General features: G+C 37.0%; 2 protein-coding genes across 4 annotated transcripts; both read left to right on the plus strand.

Annotated features, from left to right (window-relative positions):
• Window positions 1-1088: 1088 nt before the first annotated feature.
• LOC116024023 lies at window positions 1089-8455 on the plus strand. Of its 2 annotated transcripts, XM_031264919.1 has the most exons (9): window positions 1089-1387; window positions 1559-4920; window positions 5071-5163; window positions 5491-5643; window positions 5741-5904; window positions 5989-6136; window positions 6640-6762; window positions 6856-6943; window positions 7811-8455. In XM_031264919.1, the coding sequence occupies exons 2-9, from the start codon at window positions 2059-2061 to the stop codon at window positions 8020-8022; spliced, it is 3843 nt and encodes a 1280-aa protein (XP_031120779.1). In that variant the 5' UTR covers window positions 1089-1387; window positions 1559-2058; the 3' UTR covers window positions 8023-8455. The 2 variants fall into 2 exon arrangements, 1 of the variants encoding a protein (XP_031120779.1); XR_004099484.1 differs by lacking the exon at window positions 7811-8455 and having other exon boundaries at window positions 6626-6762.
• Window positions 8456-11781: 3326 nt separating this feature from the next.
• Window positions 11782-14824, plus strand: LOC116026085 (protein argonaute 18-like). Of its 2 annotated transcripts, XM_031267532.1 has the most exons (8): window positions 11782-12056; window positions 13044-13124; window positions 13251-13339; window positions 13451-13525; window positions 13875-13978; window positions 14056-14229; window positions 14321-14380; window positions 14522-14824. In XM_031267532.1, exons 1-8 carry the CDS (start codon window positions 11934-11936, stop codon window positions 14629-14631), a joined length of 816 nt encoding a protein of 271 aa, XP_031123392.1. In that variant the 5' UTR covers window positions 11782-11933; the 3' UTR covers window positions 14632-14824. The 2 variants fall into 2 exon arrangements, with proteins under 2 accessions (XP_031123392.1, XP_031123393.1); XM_031267533.1 differs by lacking the exon at window positions 13451-13525.
• The last annotated feature ends 455 nt before the right edge of the window (window positions 14825-15279 follow it).

Raw genomic sequence — 15279 nt, forward strand, 5'->3', positions numbered from 1 at the left:
GGGGCGAAATATAAAAATAAAAGAAATGATTTAAAAAAAAAAAAAAACACTTTAGAAATATAGTGATAAATATTGTTGGATATAGACGAAAAATAAAACACATCAAAACTTTATAAAAATATTTATTAATTAATTTGATAAAATAATTCAAATAGAAAACACATTATAAATTACATATCTCATTATTAATATAAAAAAATTGTGTATATATATACATACTGATGGAATTCAAACACGCTTCTGCCATCTTGTCTAGCCAATCTTTTATTTACCATATCTGTTTTTTTATATTTATATCTAAAATATGTACTACACACACATATAGAACGCTATATATGTGGTGGGGGGTGGGGGTGGGGTGAGTGGGGGCAGTTGCCCCTACTGTAACTCTGTCACTAATTATACGTGTTCACTGGATGCACTTGGTGTGCAGCACGATTATTTTTTTTGATTGATTTTCGTGAAATTCACAAAAAACTTTCTTTAAATTTTTTTCCCTCTTTTCTCTCCCCTCTAACTAAGTTTTTTTCTCCTCCAATTTGCATATAAAAATTTCCAAAAACTACTGATAATGATGCTCTAAATTTTCAAATCTCACACGTTGACATATGTGAAAAAAAAAAAAAAAAAAAAAAAAAAAAAAAAAAAAAGGTTAGGGCTTATCTGTGTGACCCCACAGATTACAAATTATTATTAGATTCCGCACATAGAAAATGTGATTCCCTGTATCATGAAATATCTAGACAATGTAAAGCTAGCAAGGTAATTTTTTATTTTTTTTTGAAGATAAATGTAGCTATTTTATTAATTCATAACATAAAACGTTTCCATCAACGATCAATGAAATGGTAAACCATTCCTTACAGCCAGACATAGAAACAACTTTTCTAACTATGTTATAGAAAACTTAAATCGCAGACTGTTTCATAACTAGGAAGCTATGTTCCTTCAAGGAGCTTAAAGCTTCATCAAAGATCTGGGTCTTCGTCATCATACTTTTTTGCTCGCCCAGGATATAAGATCAACACTTGCCGAAACCAAACTAAACGATTTATGNTTTTTGAAGAAGTCGTAAATTACTCGTAAAAACTACATATACGAAAAGGCGGAGTCTGCAAAAAGCGTGGGGTTGGGGGTCGATGCAGCCTGATTCTCGGCAATGCCACTCTCCGACGACGCTCAAGATACCGAGAAATTCAAACTGTAGGCTTAAACCACCCTCTCTATTTCCCCCTTTGGCTTCGCACCATCCCTTCGATCCATCATCCACAAAACCCTATTTCCATTTCCCCCAAACAATTCAAAATATCAAATGAAATTCCAAATCCCAGATGTTTCAATATCTCAATTTTCAAATCCAAGCTCAGCGATCAGCTTCACCCTACAAGTAAGCTCACTCACATTCAATCGCGTGTTACTTTTAGTCTTTTTAATTCTTAAAATTGAGTTTTGTGGACATCCTCTGTTTATCTGATCTGCTTGATTTTGTTTATCTTTTTTACTCAGTTTTTCCTTATTCTTTGATTGCGGGTCTGATGTTGAGCTATTCTGATTTCAGATTGGTTGATCGGTTCACTACAGGCCCCATTTTGTGAATTCTACACCAGATTGTTTTTCTCTGTGTATATGTTGTTAAGAGATTTGTGTATCAAAGGGAGTGTTGATTGCTCATTCTTTCTTCTCCATACTTGCTATACTTTTCTTGTGATAAATAATACGTATATAAGGTGAATTTAGGAATAGAGGGACAAGGACTGCATTAACCAATATTTTGATTTTTGGTAACAAGGAGCTGTTATTTACTGGAATTTTTGCATCTATATTTGATGAGTGCCAATTGTTGGTGTGATATAGTTTGTGGTTTCAGCTGGTGTAAGAAGAAGCTGGTATTAAGTACCATTTTCAAGTGGACACTCACTTGAGAAGCGAATAATATAAAGCTACATAATCTACCTCTGCTTGTAGGGAAGTGCATAGTTCTTGGGGTTTTTTACTGTTGATGTTTAGCTTGCAAAGTTGGGAGAGCGTGCAGGGTTAAGGTGTTGAGATATCATTCCAATGCAGATAAATAGGTCTAATGATTTAGCTGTAGCCATGAGTGGTGGGGCAACTCCCCCTTCTGGTCAATGGATCCAACAAGAATCTTTGCAACCTGTTAGCCTGAGTGATGCTTTATATCTTAACAATAATGTAAATAATAATAATAATATATGTGCACAGATGGGCAAGGTGTTTCCTACAGAATTCCTTCAGGATTTTTCCTCTTCAAGTGTAGTTCCTCCTGCTGTGATTGGGGTTTCTCAGAAACTTGATAAGAGTGTTAAACCTCATAGTAACCAGAACAAGCATGTGGGTACATGCTCTGAGGAGCTCGGAAGAGTTCTTGGGCTCACACAAATGGACTCCGATTGTGGTTCTGGCACATCTGGATATCTTTCTGCAAGAGGATCTATGACTGAGCTTGATAATGCACTTTGTATGAAGAATCAGCATGGGTATCAGAAAAGTGATGGTTCTTGTGAGCATGGGCCTTGGAAAGCTATGTCAGAACCAAGTGCTCCAACCTTGAAAGAATCTGAATGCTTCCAGTCATTGCAATGTATGGGATTAGGATCTTCTGACTCTTCTCAAACAGGAAAAGTTAAGTTTCTCTGCAGTTTTGGTGGTAAAATATTACCCAGGCCAAGTGATGGGAAACTTAGATATGCTGGTGGAGAGACACGTATCATTTCCATGAGAAAGAATCTTTCACTTGAAGAACTTATGAAGAAAACTTTTGCAATATGTAAACAGCCTCACACAATAAAGTACCAGCTTCCAGGGGAAGATCTTGATGCCCTTATATCAGTGTCTTCAGATGAGGATCTTTTGAATATGATAGAGGAATATCACGGCCTTGAGAGGCTTGATGGTTCTCAAAGACTCCGTGTGTTTTTGATTCCCTTGGCTGAATCTGAAAACTCATGTACCATAGATGCCAGCACTATCCAACAGAGTGACCCTGACTATCAGTATGTTGTTGCCATCAATGGTATCATTGAGGCTGATCATATTCCACAGAAAAACTGTAATGAGAAGCATTTAGGTGAAGCAAGCCATTTGGTTCCTAATATTAATCATTTGAGCATTCAGAATGAATCTTCTCCTGTCATGCAGCCTGGAAAACTAAATGATGGCCTTGAGCCAAATACTGCACGGTTGATGAGTGAAGCTCCAAGTAAAGTTATGTTCCCTAATCAATCTACACCCTTTGTTCCTATGCTTGTTCAACAGGGGCATGAAAAGAGTGAAACTATAAAGTCTCACAATGGTAAATTGTCGCATGGTACTGTTGAAGGTTTGACATTATTTGACAGCAATCAAGTACTATCTGAAAACTCTGACAATGGTAGTGCTGCTTGTATTCCTGGTCCCCAAGTAGCAGTAAATTTTATGGCTTCGCAGAATACTTCTGGAAAAGTTGGTACTCTCCTGCCAAGTGAACAGAGTGAATATCTTATGCTCCATCACAATCCCAGCAGGGAGTTTGTTGCTTCCTCTTTTGAACATTATAATTGCAATTTTGAAAGATCAGGTCCCAGGGAGAGGGTGTTTTCTTCTGCAAAACTTGATGTGCCAGTGCATATACTGGGATCCAATGATTCTATTGGTTCTTATAATGGGCTCGTGCATTGCTTTTCTGATTCCAAGCTTCAGGAACATGGGAATAGATCTGCTTACAGCTCTCAAGAATTAATAATTCCTCCTTTAAACTCATCAAGCGCTCAATTACCTTCACAAGTAGTATCTGCTGCTCTGCTAGAAAAGCCTGTTTTACTGCCAGAAAATGCTGACTTTGCAAATTCTCAGCTTCATTTCAGGGTGCAGAGTGCGGAGTCCACTGTCTCCAATGGTGCAGTGGATTTACTAAAGTATCCTTTTGTCTCAGAGCCATTTGCCAAAGGTGAATTTGTCCAAAGACATGTCAACGATGCTGATCTCAGGTGCATCTCAGAAAAAGAAGATTTGATGTGTCCTTCAGTGTTGGACATTCATGGGGAGGAAAATCATTCAAACTCTGTAATGATAAATGGGCCTGATGTCAATGGCCTTAATGGAAAAGTTTCTCAGAGTACATCATTTGCAATCCCTGTTGATCCTACTAAAAACTTTTTGAAGGTCAGTTCTGATCTAGTGACTAGTATTGGAGGTGAGAAACCAGCATATGAGATGCTGATCCCCAAGTCCAATTTTCCTGAATCTACATCGATAGATTTGGACCCTTTAATTTGTAGAATGAACAAGCAACCCCAAAATAATCAATTGGAGGAACTCTTAACTGAAATGGAGAAGGATAAACCTGATACAAAAACAGTCAACTTCGGAATTGCAAGGACAACTCAAAGTTCTAGCATGCACCCTTCTGGTGCACATGGCCTAATTGATCTACTTTCTGAGTTGCCTAATGGTCCAGTTGCTCATGATTGCCCAATGCAACCACCTGTTGCATGCACAAATGACAAGGATTTTGGAGAGTCATTGCTTATAAGTTGTGGGGACCTGCATCCACCTTCAATCATTGATGATAGAAACCTGAGTATGACCTTACATAGCTCTGCTTTGTTGAAGAATCATGTGGATGCAATTGCTAATGGGAGAGAAGTTTCACTCCTAGATGATGAATATGCCAATTTCACTGGTTATGCTGAAAAGTCTACCCCCCTTAACAAGTGTCCTAATGAAAAGGATAAGATATTGGATGGTTTGCTGGATACATGCTTCAATGGATGTCTGAATTCCTTGGCCAATGACAAAGATTATGTATCACCAATTGGTGAATATTCTCCTGCAATTGTCCATAGTGTAAGCACAGTAGGTGATCAAGTCTTGTCACCTGGTGCAATAGATGGGGATGCATTTGCTCATGACATGGGATTTGGGGTGAGATATTGTTCTTACAGTGATGATTTGATTTGATTTTGATCTGAAACTAAGTTTCAGAAAAAAAGATTACACATTAAAATACAGTGTTTCTAAAATTTCTTATCTGCATGTGTCTATAAGTTTATGTTGCTGGCTTGCTTGTAACAGGATGTCATCCAGAATGATGGAGATGGAGATAAGGGCGACTTGATTACAGATGCAATGATTGCTGAATTTGAAGCAGATTTATATGGCTTGCAGGTAACATGCATACACATTAACAACAACAACAACAATTATTACTGTTTCAATGTATCTGCTGTTTTAAATTTATTTCTGTCTTTCTGATCATTGGTGAGGCAATAACTACTCATCAAACAACAACAACAACAACAATAATTAGGGAATAAACAAGGAGCAGTCAAATTTTTTTCAGCTAGATACTAGAGCTATTCCTTATTTAAATATTTAGTGCTTCCTATTACATGATTTAAACTTAAGCAACAATTATACACTGGTATGTGCATGCTTTTACTGCCTAATATTATTGTTAACATGGAAAATTGATATTTTAAATTGACATTGCAGATTATAAAAAATGATGACCTTGAAGAATTGCGCGAGTTAGGAGCTGGTACATATGGAACTGTTTACCATGGAAAATGGAGAGGAACAGATGTTGCTATCAAGCGACTTAAGAAAGCATGTTTTTCTGGGAGATCATCTGAGGAAAAACGTTTGGTGGGTGATCTCTTACAGTCCTTCACTCTTTCTGTGCTTCCTGCTTTTGTGGACTAATCATCATTATTCAAATTTGAATTATTTCTTCCTTTACCAGATTAAAGACTTCTGGAGAGAAGCTCAGATCCTTTCAAATCTTCATCATCCAAATGTGGTTGCATTTTATGGAGTAGTACCAGATGGGGCTGGGGGAACATTAGCAACTGTGACTGAGTTCATGGCAAATGGGTCACTCAGGAGTGTCCTGCATAAAAAGGATAGGTATATAAGCTTCCATTCTTTCATATTCCTTCTCATAACAATCTTGTTCAGATTTAAATTGAAGCTTGGAAATTTTAATTTCAGATCACTTGATTGCCGTAAGAAACTTCTAATTGCCATGGATGCAGCTTTTGGTATGGAGTATTTGCACTTGAAAAACATAGTCCATTTTGATCTGAAATGTGACAACTTATTAGTAAACCTAAGGGATCCGCAACGACCCATATGCAAGGTATTTTTTTTATCCTTCTAGTGTTGTTTTTAATAGTCTGCTGCTTTTAGGCCCTTCTAGGAAGAAATTCAGAGAGGAATCTGAGGACTTCATACTAGTTCCGTTGCCAACGTTGTAATGAATTCTGGACCATTATGTATACTAAATTAAGATAAGCACATCCTTTGTGGTTTTCCGAACAGTTACAACATTGATTATGTGGACTCACTCCACTTTGTCATTGGATAAAGTTCATTTATGGTGACTCCAAAATGTTGAAATCCAACTTGGACCTTTAGCAGGGAAGTTGAGATTATCAAGTTGGCCAGATTAATGATTTCCCTTATTATCTTGTGCATGAGAGAGAATTTTCACCAAGTTGGCCAGTTAAGATGTGCATTGGTAATTTGGTCTAGGAACCATCAGTCATTCATAATGTTATTCAGTTTCCAACTTTCCATCCATCAATCTTAATAAAGAAACTGCCTTTTCTAATTTCCGATGCTTAAGAAATACATTTGCAGGTTGGTGACTTTGGACTATCCAGAATTAAGCGCAACACTCTAGTATCTGGTGGTGTGCGAGGAACTCTTCCTTGGATGGCACCAGAACTTTTAAATGGTAACACTAACATGGTGTCTGAAAAGGTTAGACTAATTATTCCATTTCCATCTATTATGTAGGATATTAGGTTTCTTAAGGATGTCAAAGTAATTTTAGTTATATGGCACTTCTTCCAGGTAGATGTCTTCTCTTTTGGCATAACAATGTGGGAAATCTTGACTGGGGAAGAACCATATGCAAATATGCATTGTGGGGCAATCATTGGTAAGTTTATCTGGTTAAGCCATAGCCCATAATGGCATGTTAATGATTCTGTTTTAGAACCTCAATTATTGACATGTGAATAAGAAATATATTATTACATGCTTTAGCAGACCTTTGTTTGATATCAAAAGTAATTGGAATCAAATCATACCAGCAATTAATTTTTGGCACTAATTCCACTATTACAAGATCAACTCACTTGGACTGAATTTTTTAATGCATTCAACTAAATAGTTTAATTTTGTGGTACAAACTCCGTAGTTTCTTTGCAACCTGATTTTGTAGAGTGTCTCTTTGGTGTAGACTAATGATTATACTTGATAATAACTGTGCTCTTTAGCTAATGATCAAACTGCTGATGCAACTAGATTCTACTTAGTGATATGATTAAATGATAATAATGCTTGTCCTCAGGTTCTGAATATCCATGCAGTACTCTAAACTATTTAAATTCTCTTCTCTACTTTTCAATAAAATTTTAGGACTTAATTAGCTTCTTCGTTTGTGAGCGTTTCCCTTCTTTTTCTCTTAGCCTTAGCCTCACAACCAATGTTGTTGAAGGCGCTAGGCGCTAGTCGGATGCCCGGGGGGCGCCTAGCGCCTAGGCGGCCGAGTAATAATAATAAGAAAACCAACACACCCAAAAAAATAAAAATAAAAAAATAAAAAACACTCGGCCAAGTTGGCTGACTCGGGCGCCTAGGCTGCCTAGTCGGCCAACTAATGTCCACCTAAGGGTAAAATCCCCTTGGCCTAGGGGCGCCTAGGCCGATTTTTGCAACAGTGCTCAGCTCATGACTAAAAAAGGGAAAGGAAACACAATTCTAATTGCGCTGCTTCCTTTTCTCTGGTTTCTAATGGTTGTAGGTGGAATTCTAAAGAACACCCTTCGACCTCCCATTCCAGAAAGGTGTGATCCTGAGTGGAGGAAGCTAATGGAACAGTGTTGGCATGCTGACCCTGAATCACGACCATCCTTCACTGTGATCACAGATAGGCTAAGGTCTATGTCTGCAGCTCTCGAGGCTATGATAAATGGCAATTTAGTAAAACAAATGAAGCCTGACATTGCTGTGTGATTCAAATGAATGCATGTATCTGCTAACATCGGGTAAAATGGTAGTGGCTGGAATGCACTTCAAAAGCTGCTATGATAGGTGGAAGGGAAGTTTGCAGAAGTAAAGTATTTATTTACTCTTTCTGTAAATAGTGTTCTCTCAGATTTAATTATTAGCTTCTTTGGCTTTTTTGTTTTGGCTTCATTTTTTCATTCTTTAGAAAATAGAAAAAGGAACCCCTTTCTTTCATGGTCATGGTGCAAGGAACAAAGAAGCCTTTTGCTTCTCTGTTTGGGTCACGATGAGCAGTCTTGGGCAATAGGTGGGTGGTATATATGTATGTATGTATATGTGTATATAGACAGATTTTCATTTTCCAATGGTTCTTCTGCCAAGGACACTTGGATTATCCTAAAATTGTTGCTAATAGTAAAAGTTTTTGGTGAATGCTTTATTTTGTAATGCCATATCATTACAATTACAATGATTGTCGTTTCTTCGACTGCTCCCATTACACATTCCGTTCCGGTGGCAGCAAAACAATCATACTCCTGTCTATTGATCTCAGGATTGCTAATAGAGTTAATTCCAGCAACGGTTATCCCATTATGGTGATTTTTCAAAATTAGTCCTCGACTTTTAATTTGGATAATTTAAGTCCCTTGACTTTCAAATTCTTTTCAATGTTGGTCCTTTCGTCAAATTTTGGTTAAATTGAAGTCAAATGAAGGGATAAATTGTTTGTTCACCTGTATAGTGTATTTTTACTCTTATTTTTCCTGTCATATATGCTATATATATGAATATAATCTCAATCGAAGAGACTTAGATTGAGATTATATGGTTTCGATTGAGAATTTGACTAAGATTATATTCCTATATATAGCGTATAAGACAGGAGAAATACGAGTAATAATACACTAAACATGTGAACGGATAATTTTACCCCTTCATTTGACCTCAACTTAACTAAAATTTGACGAAATGACCAACATAGAAAGAATTTGAAAGTCAAGGGACCTAAATTGTCCAAATTAAAAGTCGATGACTAATTTTAGAAAATCGACATAGTCGGAGGACCATTGCTGGAATTAACTCATTGCTAATACATTGCTTGCACAGGTTTAAATTAGTGATTTAGTAAACGCCGTATTTGAGAGAGGAGACCAAGGTTTGAAACCCGGCAACAGTAGTGGAGCAGATCCCTTGTACATACCGTTATTTGGTTGTTTGTTGTGCCACCGAATTATTGTAGTTTACCTCTTCCCCCATGTTCTGTTGAGTAGGGATGCGTGAACTGATTGAAGCGAACCGAGGCTATAATTGTAATGCATGGTTTAGGTAACCCAAATTATAATGGAGCAACCAAAGCCCAATGCAATCGGGCTCTGAATAAAGCCAAAACTACTTCATTTCAGAGGACAAATTTTTCCGCGAATTATGAATACAAGGTATATATTATTTTTATACTGAAGGTATATTATTTGATAATATATAAAATAATGTACTTTTCATGAATACAAGATACAATTTTAAAAGAGTAAATTCCTTTTTTGGTCCTACACTTATTGTATGTTGGACACATTTAGTCCGGTTTTATTAATTTTGCCACATTTAATCCAGACTTAATAAAAGTTGGACAATGTTAGTCCACCGTCCAAATTGACGTTAAATCACCGTGAAATTGAAGGGCATTTTCATCCTTTCAAATGCTATTCTTCATCAGCCCCATTTTTATTTTGATTTCACCCTAAAAAGTCCTACCTGCCGCTGCATAATTTCACGTTGCCTTGTGGGTTGAAGTGGGGGAATCAAAAGTTCTTGAGATGCGCTAAGATGGATTCGAATGGGGAAATCTTCGATGTTCACTAGAGGTCTTACAGATCGTCGAAGTCGTCGACGAGGAGGAGGGTTTAGCCGCCAACGGCAGCTATGGCTCAGCGTCGCGGATCAAAAGAGACATGTGTAGCCAAGAGAGCACGGGTGGGGGAGAGTGGCCAGAAATTCGAGTCCGATGTCGACAACGGGATCGTCGCAGTGAGGGAGAAGCTAATGTTTGATCTCTAGAAGGTGGCAAAAAAGATGAAAGATGTGATTCTTAGGGAGGGTTTGGAGGACAAGGAAAGGCGGCGTGTGGTGGCGGTGGATGTGGAAGAATTGTCGTCGCCACTCTCGCCGGTACTGGCTTCGACAACTGTGATTCCAGTGCCTCCATCCCAAACCACTGCCAGCTCTGCTAGGCCTTGGAACTTAACTCAATGTAGAATTAGTCAATTAACTCAATGAAGAAGACATACCCAGATTCACAGATTCGTAGGTGAGGGAAGGAGGCAGCGTCGTCGGCTTTAGCTTCGTCGTCGTCTATTGGATTCGTAGCAGATTCGCAGGGGAGGGCGGGAGGCGGCGGCAGCTAGCTTCGTCGTCGGCCTTGGGGCTTGGCTTCGTCGTGGACCGTCGGATTTATCACATTGTATCTAGATTCCAAACTTGTTCAAGACTGATGGTTCAAGACTGAATAAGACTAAGGCTTTCTTCGTGGCTATGTTACTCGTCTTTGATTGAAGAGACCAAGAAAGGTGCTGATTAAGATTTGGACTTGAAAAGACGAAATTGCCCTTCAATTTCACGGCTGACAATCGGTGATTGTGACGGTGGACTAACATTGTCCAACTTTTATTAAGTCTGGACTAAATGTGTCAAAATTAATAAAACCGGACTAAATGTGTCCAACACCCACTAAGTCTAGGACCAAAAAAGGAATTTACTCATTTTAAAAGTACATCATTTGTATACTGAATGTACATTATTTGATAGTATACACAATAATATACGTTTAGTACTTAAATAATATATTTTCTATTAATATAATGCACATTTTAATATACTAAAAATACATTATTTGTGTACTTAATGTACATTATTTAATAGTATACAAAATAATATATTTAGGGTCAGCTTGAAAAGTAGGAAAATAACTTCTGAAAAATGACTTATTTTCTAGAAAACAGTTTTATTTTCCGTGTTTGGTTGCATTCTGGAAAACTGTCTTTGTGTGTTTGATTCATTTTCTAGAAAATGTATAAAATTGAATAATTTTACATTTTAATTATTTGTTAAAAAATATAAAAAAATTATAATAATATATAAAATAATTATATTTATTTTAAAAAGTACATAAAAAATGAGGCTTCCGGTGGATTGATTTCCAGCTGAAACCAGAACAGATCACCGTTTCCGTCGGAAGCGAGAGAGTAGTTGGCCAAATCGTCACTGAAGCAACTCCGAAAAAATGACCTGATTTTTCATGGTCCAAGCGTTCCCAAACAAAGAAAACTCGGAAAATGATTTCAGAAATCATTTTCCGGATTTCTAAACACAGCCTTTAGTACTCAAAAAATGTACTTTATGTACACAAATAATATACTTTTTATTTGTGGTCCACACAATTGTAAATCCTGCTCAATAAAATAGTGATTGATTTCGAGGGTAAATCATACAATGAACTATGGTTTACCTATAAACTGAAAATATATAATATGTTAATTACATACACATAATATACATTTAATATATTATGCTTTTGCAATTAATATATTACGTATCTATAATTAATAAATTAATGAATATATGTCCTTATTTTATTTACAAACACATAATTTTTTTTAGGCGAAAGTCCATAACTTAAAAGTCGTAGACCTTGGTCATGGTATAACAATTGTCAAATGGGGATCCGTATGAAGTATGGACTGTGATTGTTAATTTGTTTTGTGAACAGCTGGCTGCCGGTTGTTATGGGTTTAGCCTTCTTTTCCCTCACTCCCTCACTCCACTCTGCAGTTGAGATATTATAGGGTTTAAAGGTTTAGCTCTCTCTCTCTCTTCTCTCTCCTCTCTCAGCTACTCCACTCTGTGGTTGAGAACTCGAAGCTTCCATGGATAGATACCAGAAGGTCGAGAAACAGAAACCAGAATCGGCCATAAACGAGAATGAGATCCGAATCACTTCTCAGGGCTTGGTCCGAAACTACATTAACTATGCCACCACTCTTCTTCAGGTATTTGCTCTAATTTTCCTTCTTCCACGGACTTTTTCCGTACATTAACTGATTTTGGTGTGGTTTAGTGTTATATTAGTAATAATGGAGGATGCACATTTTTGCATGCTGTGTTTGGGATTCATAATGATGAATGCTTAGTTTTCTGTTCGTTATTATTATTTTTGCAGTTTTAGTGATTATTCGTGCTCAAAAATTGCAATGTCATTTGCTGGTTTGTTCATTTCCAAGTGTTTTTGGTTGGTCTGTCTGCATTTGTGGATCATTTTCTGGAATTCAGTTCTGTAGTTTGTAATTATAATTGCTTGTTTGCACATATGGATTGATAATAGGAAGGAGTGAGTGCTAGTGAACTGTACACTGTATATAATGCGTTTGTGGCGCACACTTTTTCAAATATTTTAGTGTGGTTGTTGAACCTGAGTTGTCTAGAGTTCTTTCAGACTGCAGGTGATATCTCTTTAATTTTAAAGACATTTTTTCCATTAATTGAATTTAATTTGTTAGTTTATATTTGTGCATGTTTCTTCCCTCTCTTCCTAGATGACAGGCATTTGTAGTTTAAATTATAAATAATCTATAAATTGCTTATTATTGTTATGAATTGCACCTGAGAATGACTATGCCGCCTCATAATGCTTTGTATGTGTCCATGTGCCATTTTTCCCATCTTTTGATGTTATGCTTTCTTCAAAATTTATGGTTTATTGCAGTTAAATAATTTGCTCTACTAGATTTGTTCTCAAACTTTAGGCTTCATGTTTAGTTTGGTGCTTAAGATAGTTGGTAACTATTACTCAGTAGAATATATTTGCAATAACATTTGATTCCATAAACATCTGATTATTATAAACTGCTTGAATGACATGCCAACCTGTTGCACTTAAGTTATTGGTTAAGGGTGTTGATGAAATGATCATTTATTGTTTGCCATATAATCTGGCAAGAGTATCATATGTAGAGTTTGACATTAATTTTATTGTTTAGGAGAGATGTGGGAAAGATATCCTCTTGAAAGCAATGGGTCAGGCAATCAGCAAGACTGTAGCTATTACAGAACTTATCAAGGTTTATTTCTTTACTTTGAGATTTTTTCTCTCTGCCCCTCAGTCCTACTTCCTTCTTTCTTTCTTTTGATTTATAGTAGTACACTACTACACTTGGAGGTTAATCTATGTTCTTATTGAGTTACAGAGAAGATTTCCTGGACTGCACCAACATACTTCCATTAGCTCTGTAAGCATAACAGATGTTTGGGAACCCATTGAAGAGGGGCTACAGATGTAAGTTTGACCAAGGTTTACTGTCGTTCACTTGTTTTTGAGTTGAAACATGTCTTTAGAGAAGTTCTGAATTTCTGATTCTTGAATAATTTTGTATGATGTCTACTTTAGAGTGGAACAGACTCGCCACGTTTCCATGATTTCAATTACCTTATCAATAAAAGAGCTGAACAAGAACTCCCCTGGGTGAGTTTCTCCCGATTGACATGGACCAGAGTGATGAGTGATAGGGAGTACAACTAGATGTCAACATGTATCATGTTTCCACTTGTGTCAACACTTAATTGGAGCTATATTTCATAATGCCAAGCTGCTTCTGGTATTCAATTTATATGCTGTTTGTGGATGAAAGCTTAATCTATTTTTCTAAATTTTTCTATTTTTGCCTAGTGCTGATTGTTTCTTGTATTATAGTTTCTTAACAATAGTTTTGTTGTTTACAAGATTTTTAATTTTACATTTTGGCATGCAGACTGCTGTACTGTATGTTATCTGATTATCTTTTCTGTGTCCTTGACTGAATTTATTCCATTAGGTATCAAGCTCCGTCTCATGTTGAGCAAGGTAAACGGTATAATAACTACCAGTCACAACAACCACCTAGACAGTTACGCCCAGTCTATGGCGGAGGTAATGAAGGTAATGGGCCAGTTGGGATTGTGAACTAATCAAACATTTGCTGATTGTGTCATTAAAATATCATTTGCCCTTGTTAGATTCTTATGGTCGAGGCAGAGGCCATGGTAGAGGCAGAGGACAGGGTTGGAACAGAGGTGGATATGGAAACTATCAGGGCAACTACCGTGGAAACTATCAAGGCAACTATCAGGGCAACAACCATGAAAGCTATCAAGAGAACTATCAGTGGAATTATCAGGGAAACTATCAAGGTGTTTGATTTAATCTGCATGATTATATGCTAATTATTAATGCATGATGTACATCTATGAACCTTATTGTATCCCCCAACCTATCCTGCAGAAAATGTTGGGTACTCAAACTGGGGTCGAGGTGGTAGTCATGGTGGTTGGGGATATCATGGTTAGTATACACTATTATAATTGCTAGATTATCTCACATAAGTTGTGCTCTCATTGTTAGCCTTTTAGCTATTGGAAATAAATTTTTTTACCGATGGCATTCATTATCAGTAAATAGTGATATACTGTTGTGTTTGAATAGGTTCTGGATATGGAGGAGGTGGAGGTGGTGGTGGAAGGGCTTATGGTCGTGGTGGCAGTCGTGGAAGGATAGGCAACCGAGGTCCAAGAGGTGGTGGCAACCAGGCATAGCCTGGGATTGGCTTCTTTGCTGAACCTCAAAACTCAAAAGGCGGGATGCCTTTGCTTTAGCTTTTTGTGTCTAAAAAGCATCAAAATTGGGGGTCTTCTTCCTACTTAGCTGTTAGAGATTTTCGTTAGCAAAATGCGTGTTTCAGAATATTTCTCGTTATGAAATCCTAGTGCAAAGTAGCCCTGTTACCGACTTCGTCGTCTAGTGCACTCAGGTTCGATACGTACGTGTGTGTATATAATCCGGGTCGTGTGCAACAGACTCCTCTTGTGTGGACATGTGACCGTATATGGTGCACTTAGGAATGATCTATGGTGTACTTACATATAAATATATAACAAATCATATCCCAAAGATGCTTGGGTGAAAAATATGGTCTATTGATTCAGTTTAGATTAAAGATCCCAGAATAAAGATATTTTTTTTATTTTCTCTTCTAGTGCACACAGTTTTTAATGGGCTAATGGCTGATTTAATTTAGCCTTTTCAATAATTAAATTTCTATGAGTTGAACATATTAAAATGTACAGAGGATTTATGAGGGCAATTATTTCAATAATTTTTTTTTTTGGAAATCGATAACATTGAAGTTGAATAACTCCCTATTTGTTATCAAAATTGCTTTGATTGCACATTTATGTGCCTTA

The sequence above is a fragment of the Ipomoea triloba genome, chromosome 7 (assembly GCF_003576645.1).
Source record: "Ipomoea triloba cultivar NCNSP0323 chromosome 7, ASM357664v1".
Taxonomy (NCBI): Eukaryota; Viridiplantae; Streptophyta; class Magnoliopsida; order Solanales; family Convolvulaceae; genus Ipomoea; species Ipomoea triloba.

Bases quoted from the DNA above. Each gene is read 5' to 3' on its own strand.
- LOC116026085 (XM_031267532.1), top strand. From the start codon at position 11,934: ATGGATAGATACCAGAAGGTCGAGAAACAGAAACCAGAATCGGCCATA. The intron at 13,979-14,055 runs GTAATGGGCCAG...TGCCCTTGTTAG, and splicing joins CTATGGCGGAGGTAATGAAG to ATTCTTATGGTCGAGGCAGA. The intron at 14,381-14,521 runs GTTAGTATACAC...GTGTTTGAATAG, and splicing joins TGGTGGTTGGGGATATCATG to GTTCTGGATATGGAGGAGGT.
- LOC116024023 (XM_031264919.1), top strand. From the start codon at position 2,059: ATGCAGATAAATAGGTCTAATGATTTAGCTGTAGCCATGAGTGGTGGG. The intron at 5,164-5,490 runs GTAACATGCATA...TTGACATTGCAG, and splicing joins CAGATTTATATGGCTTGCAG to ATTATAAAAAATGATGACCT. The intron at 6,944-7,810 runs GTAAGTTTATCT...TAATGGTTGTAG, and splicing joins GCATTGTGGGGCAATCATTG to GTGGAATTCTAAAGAACACC.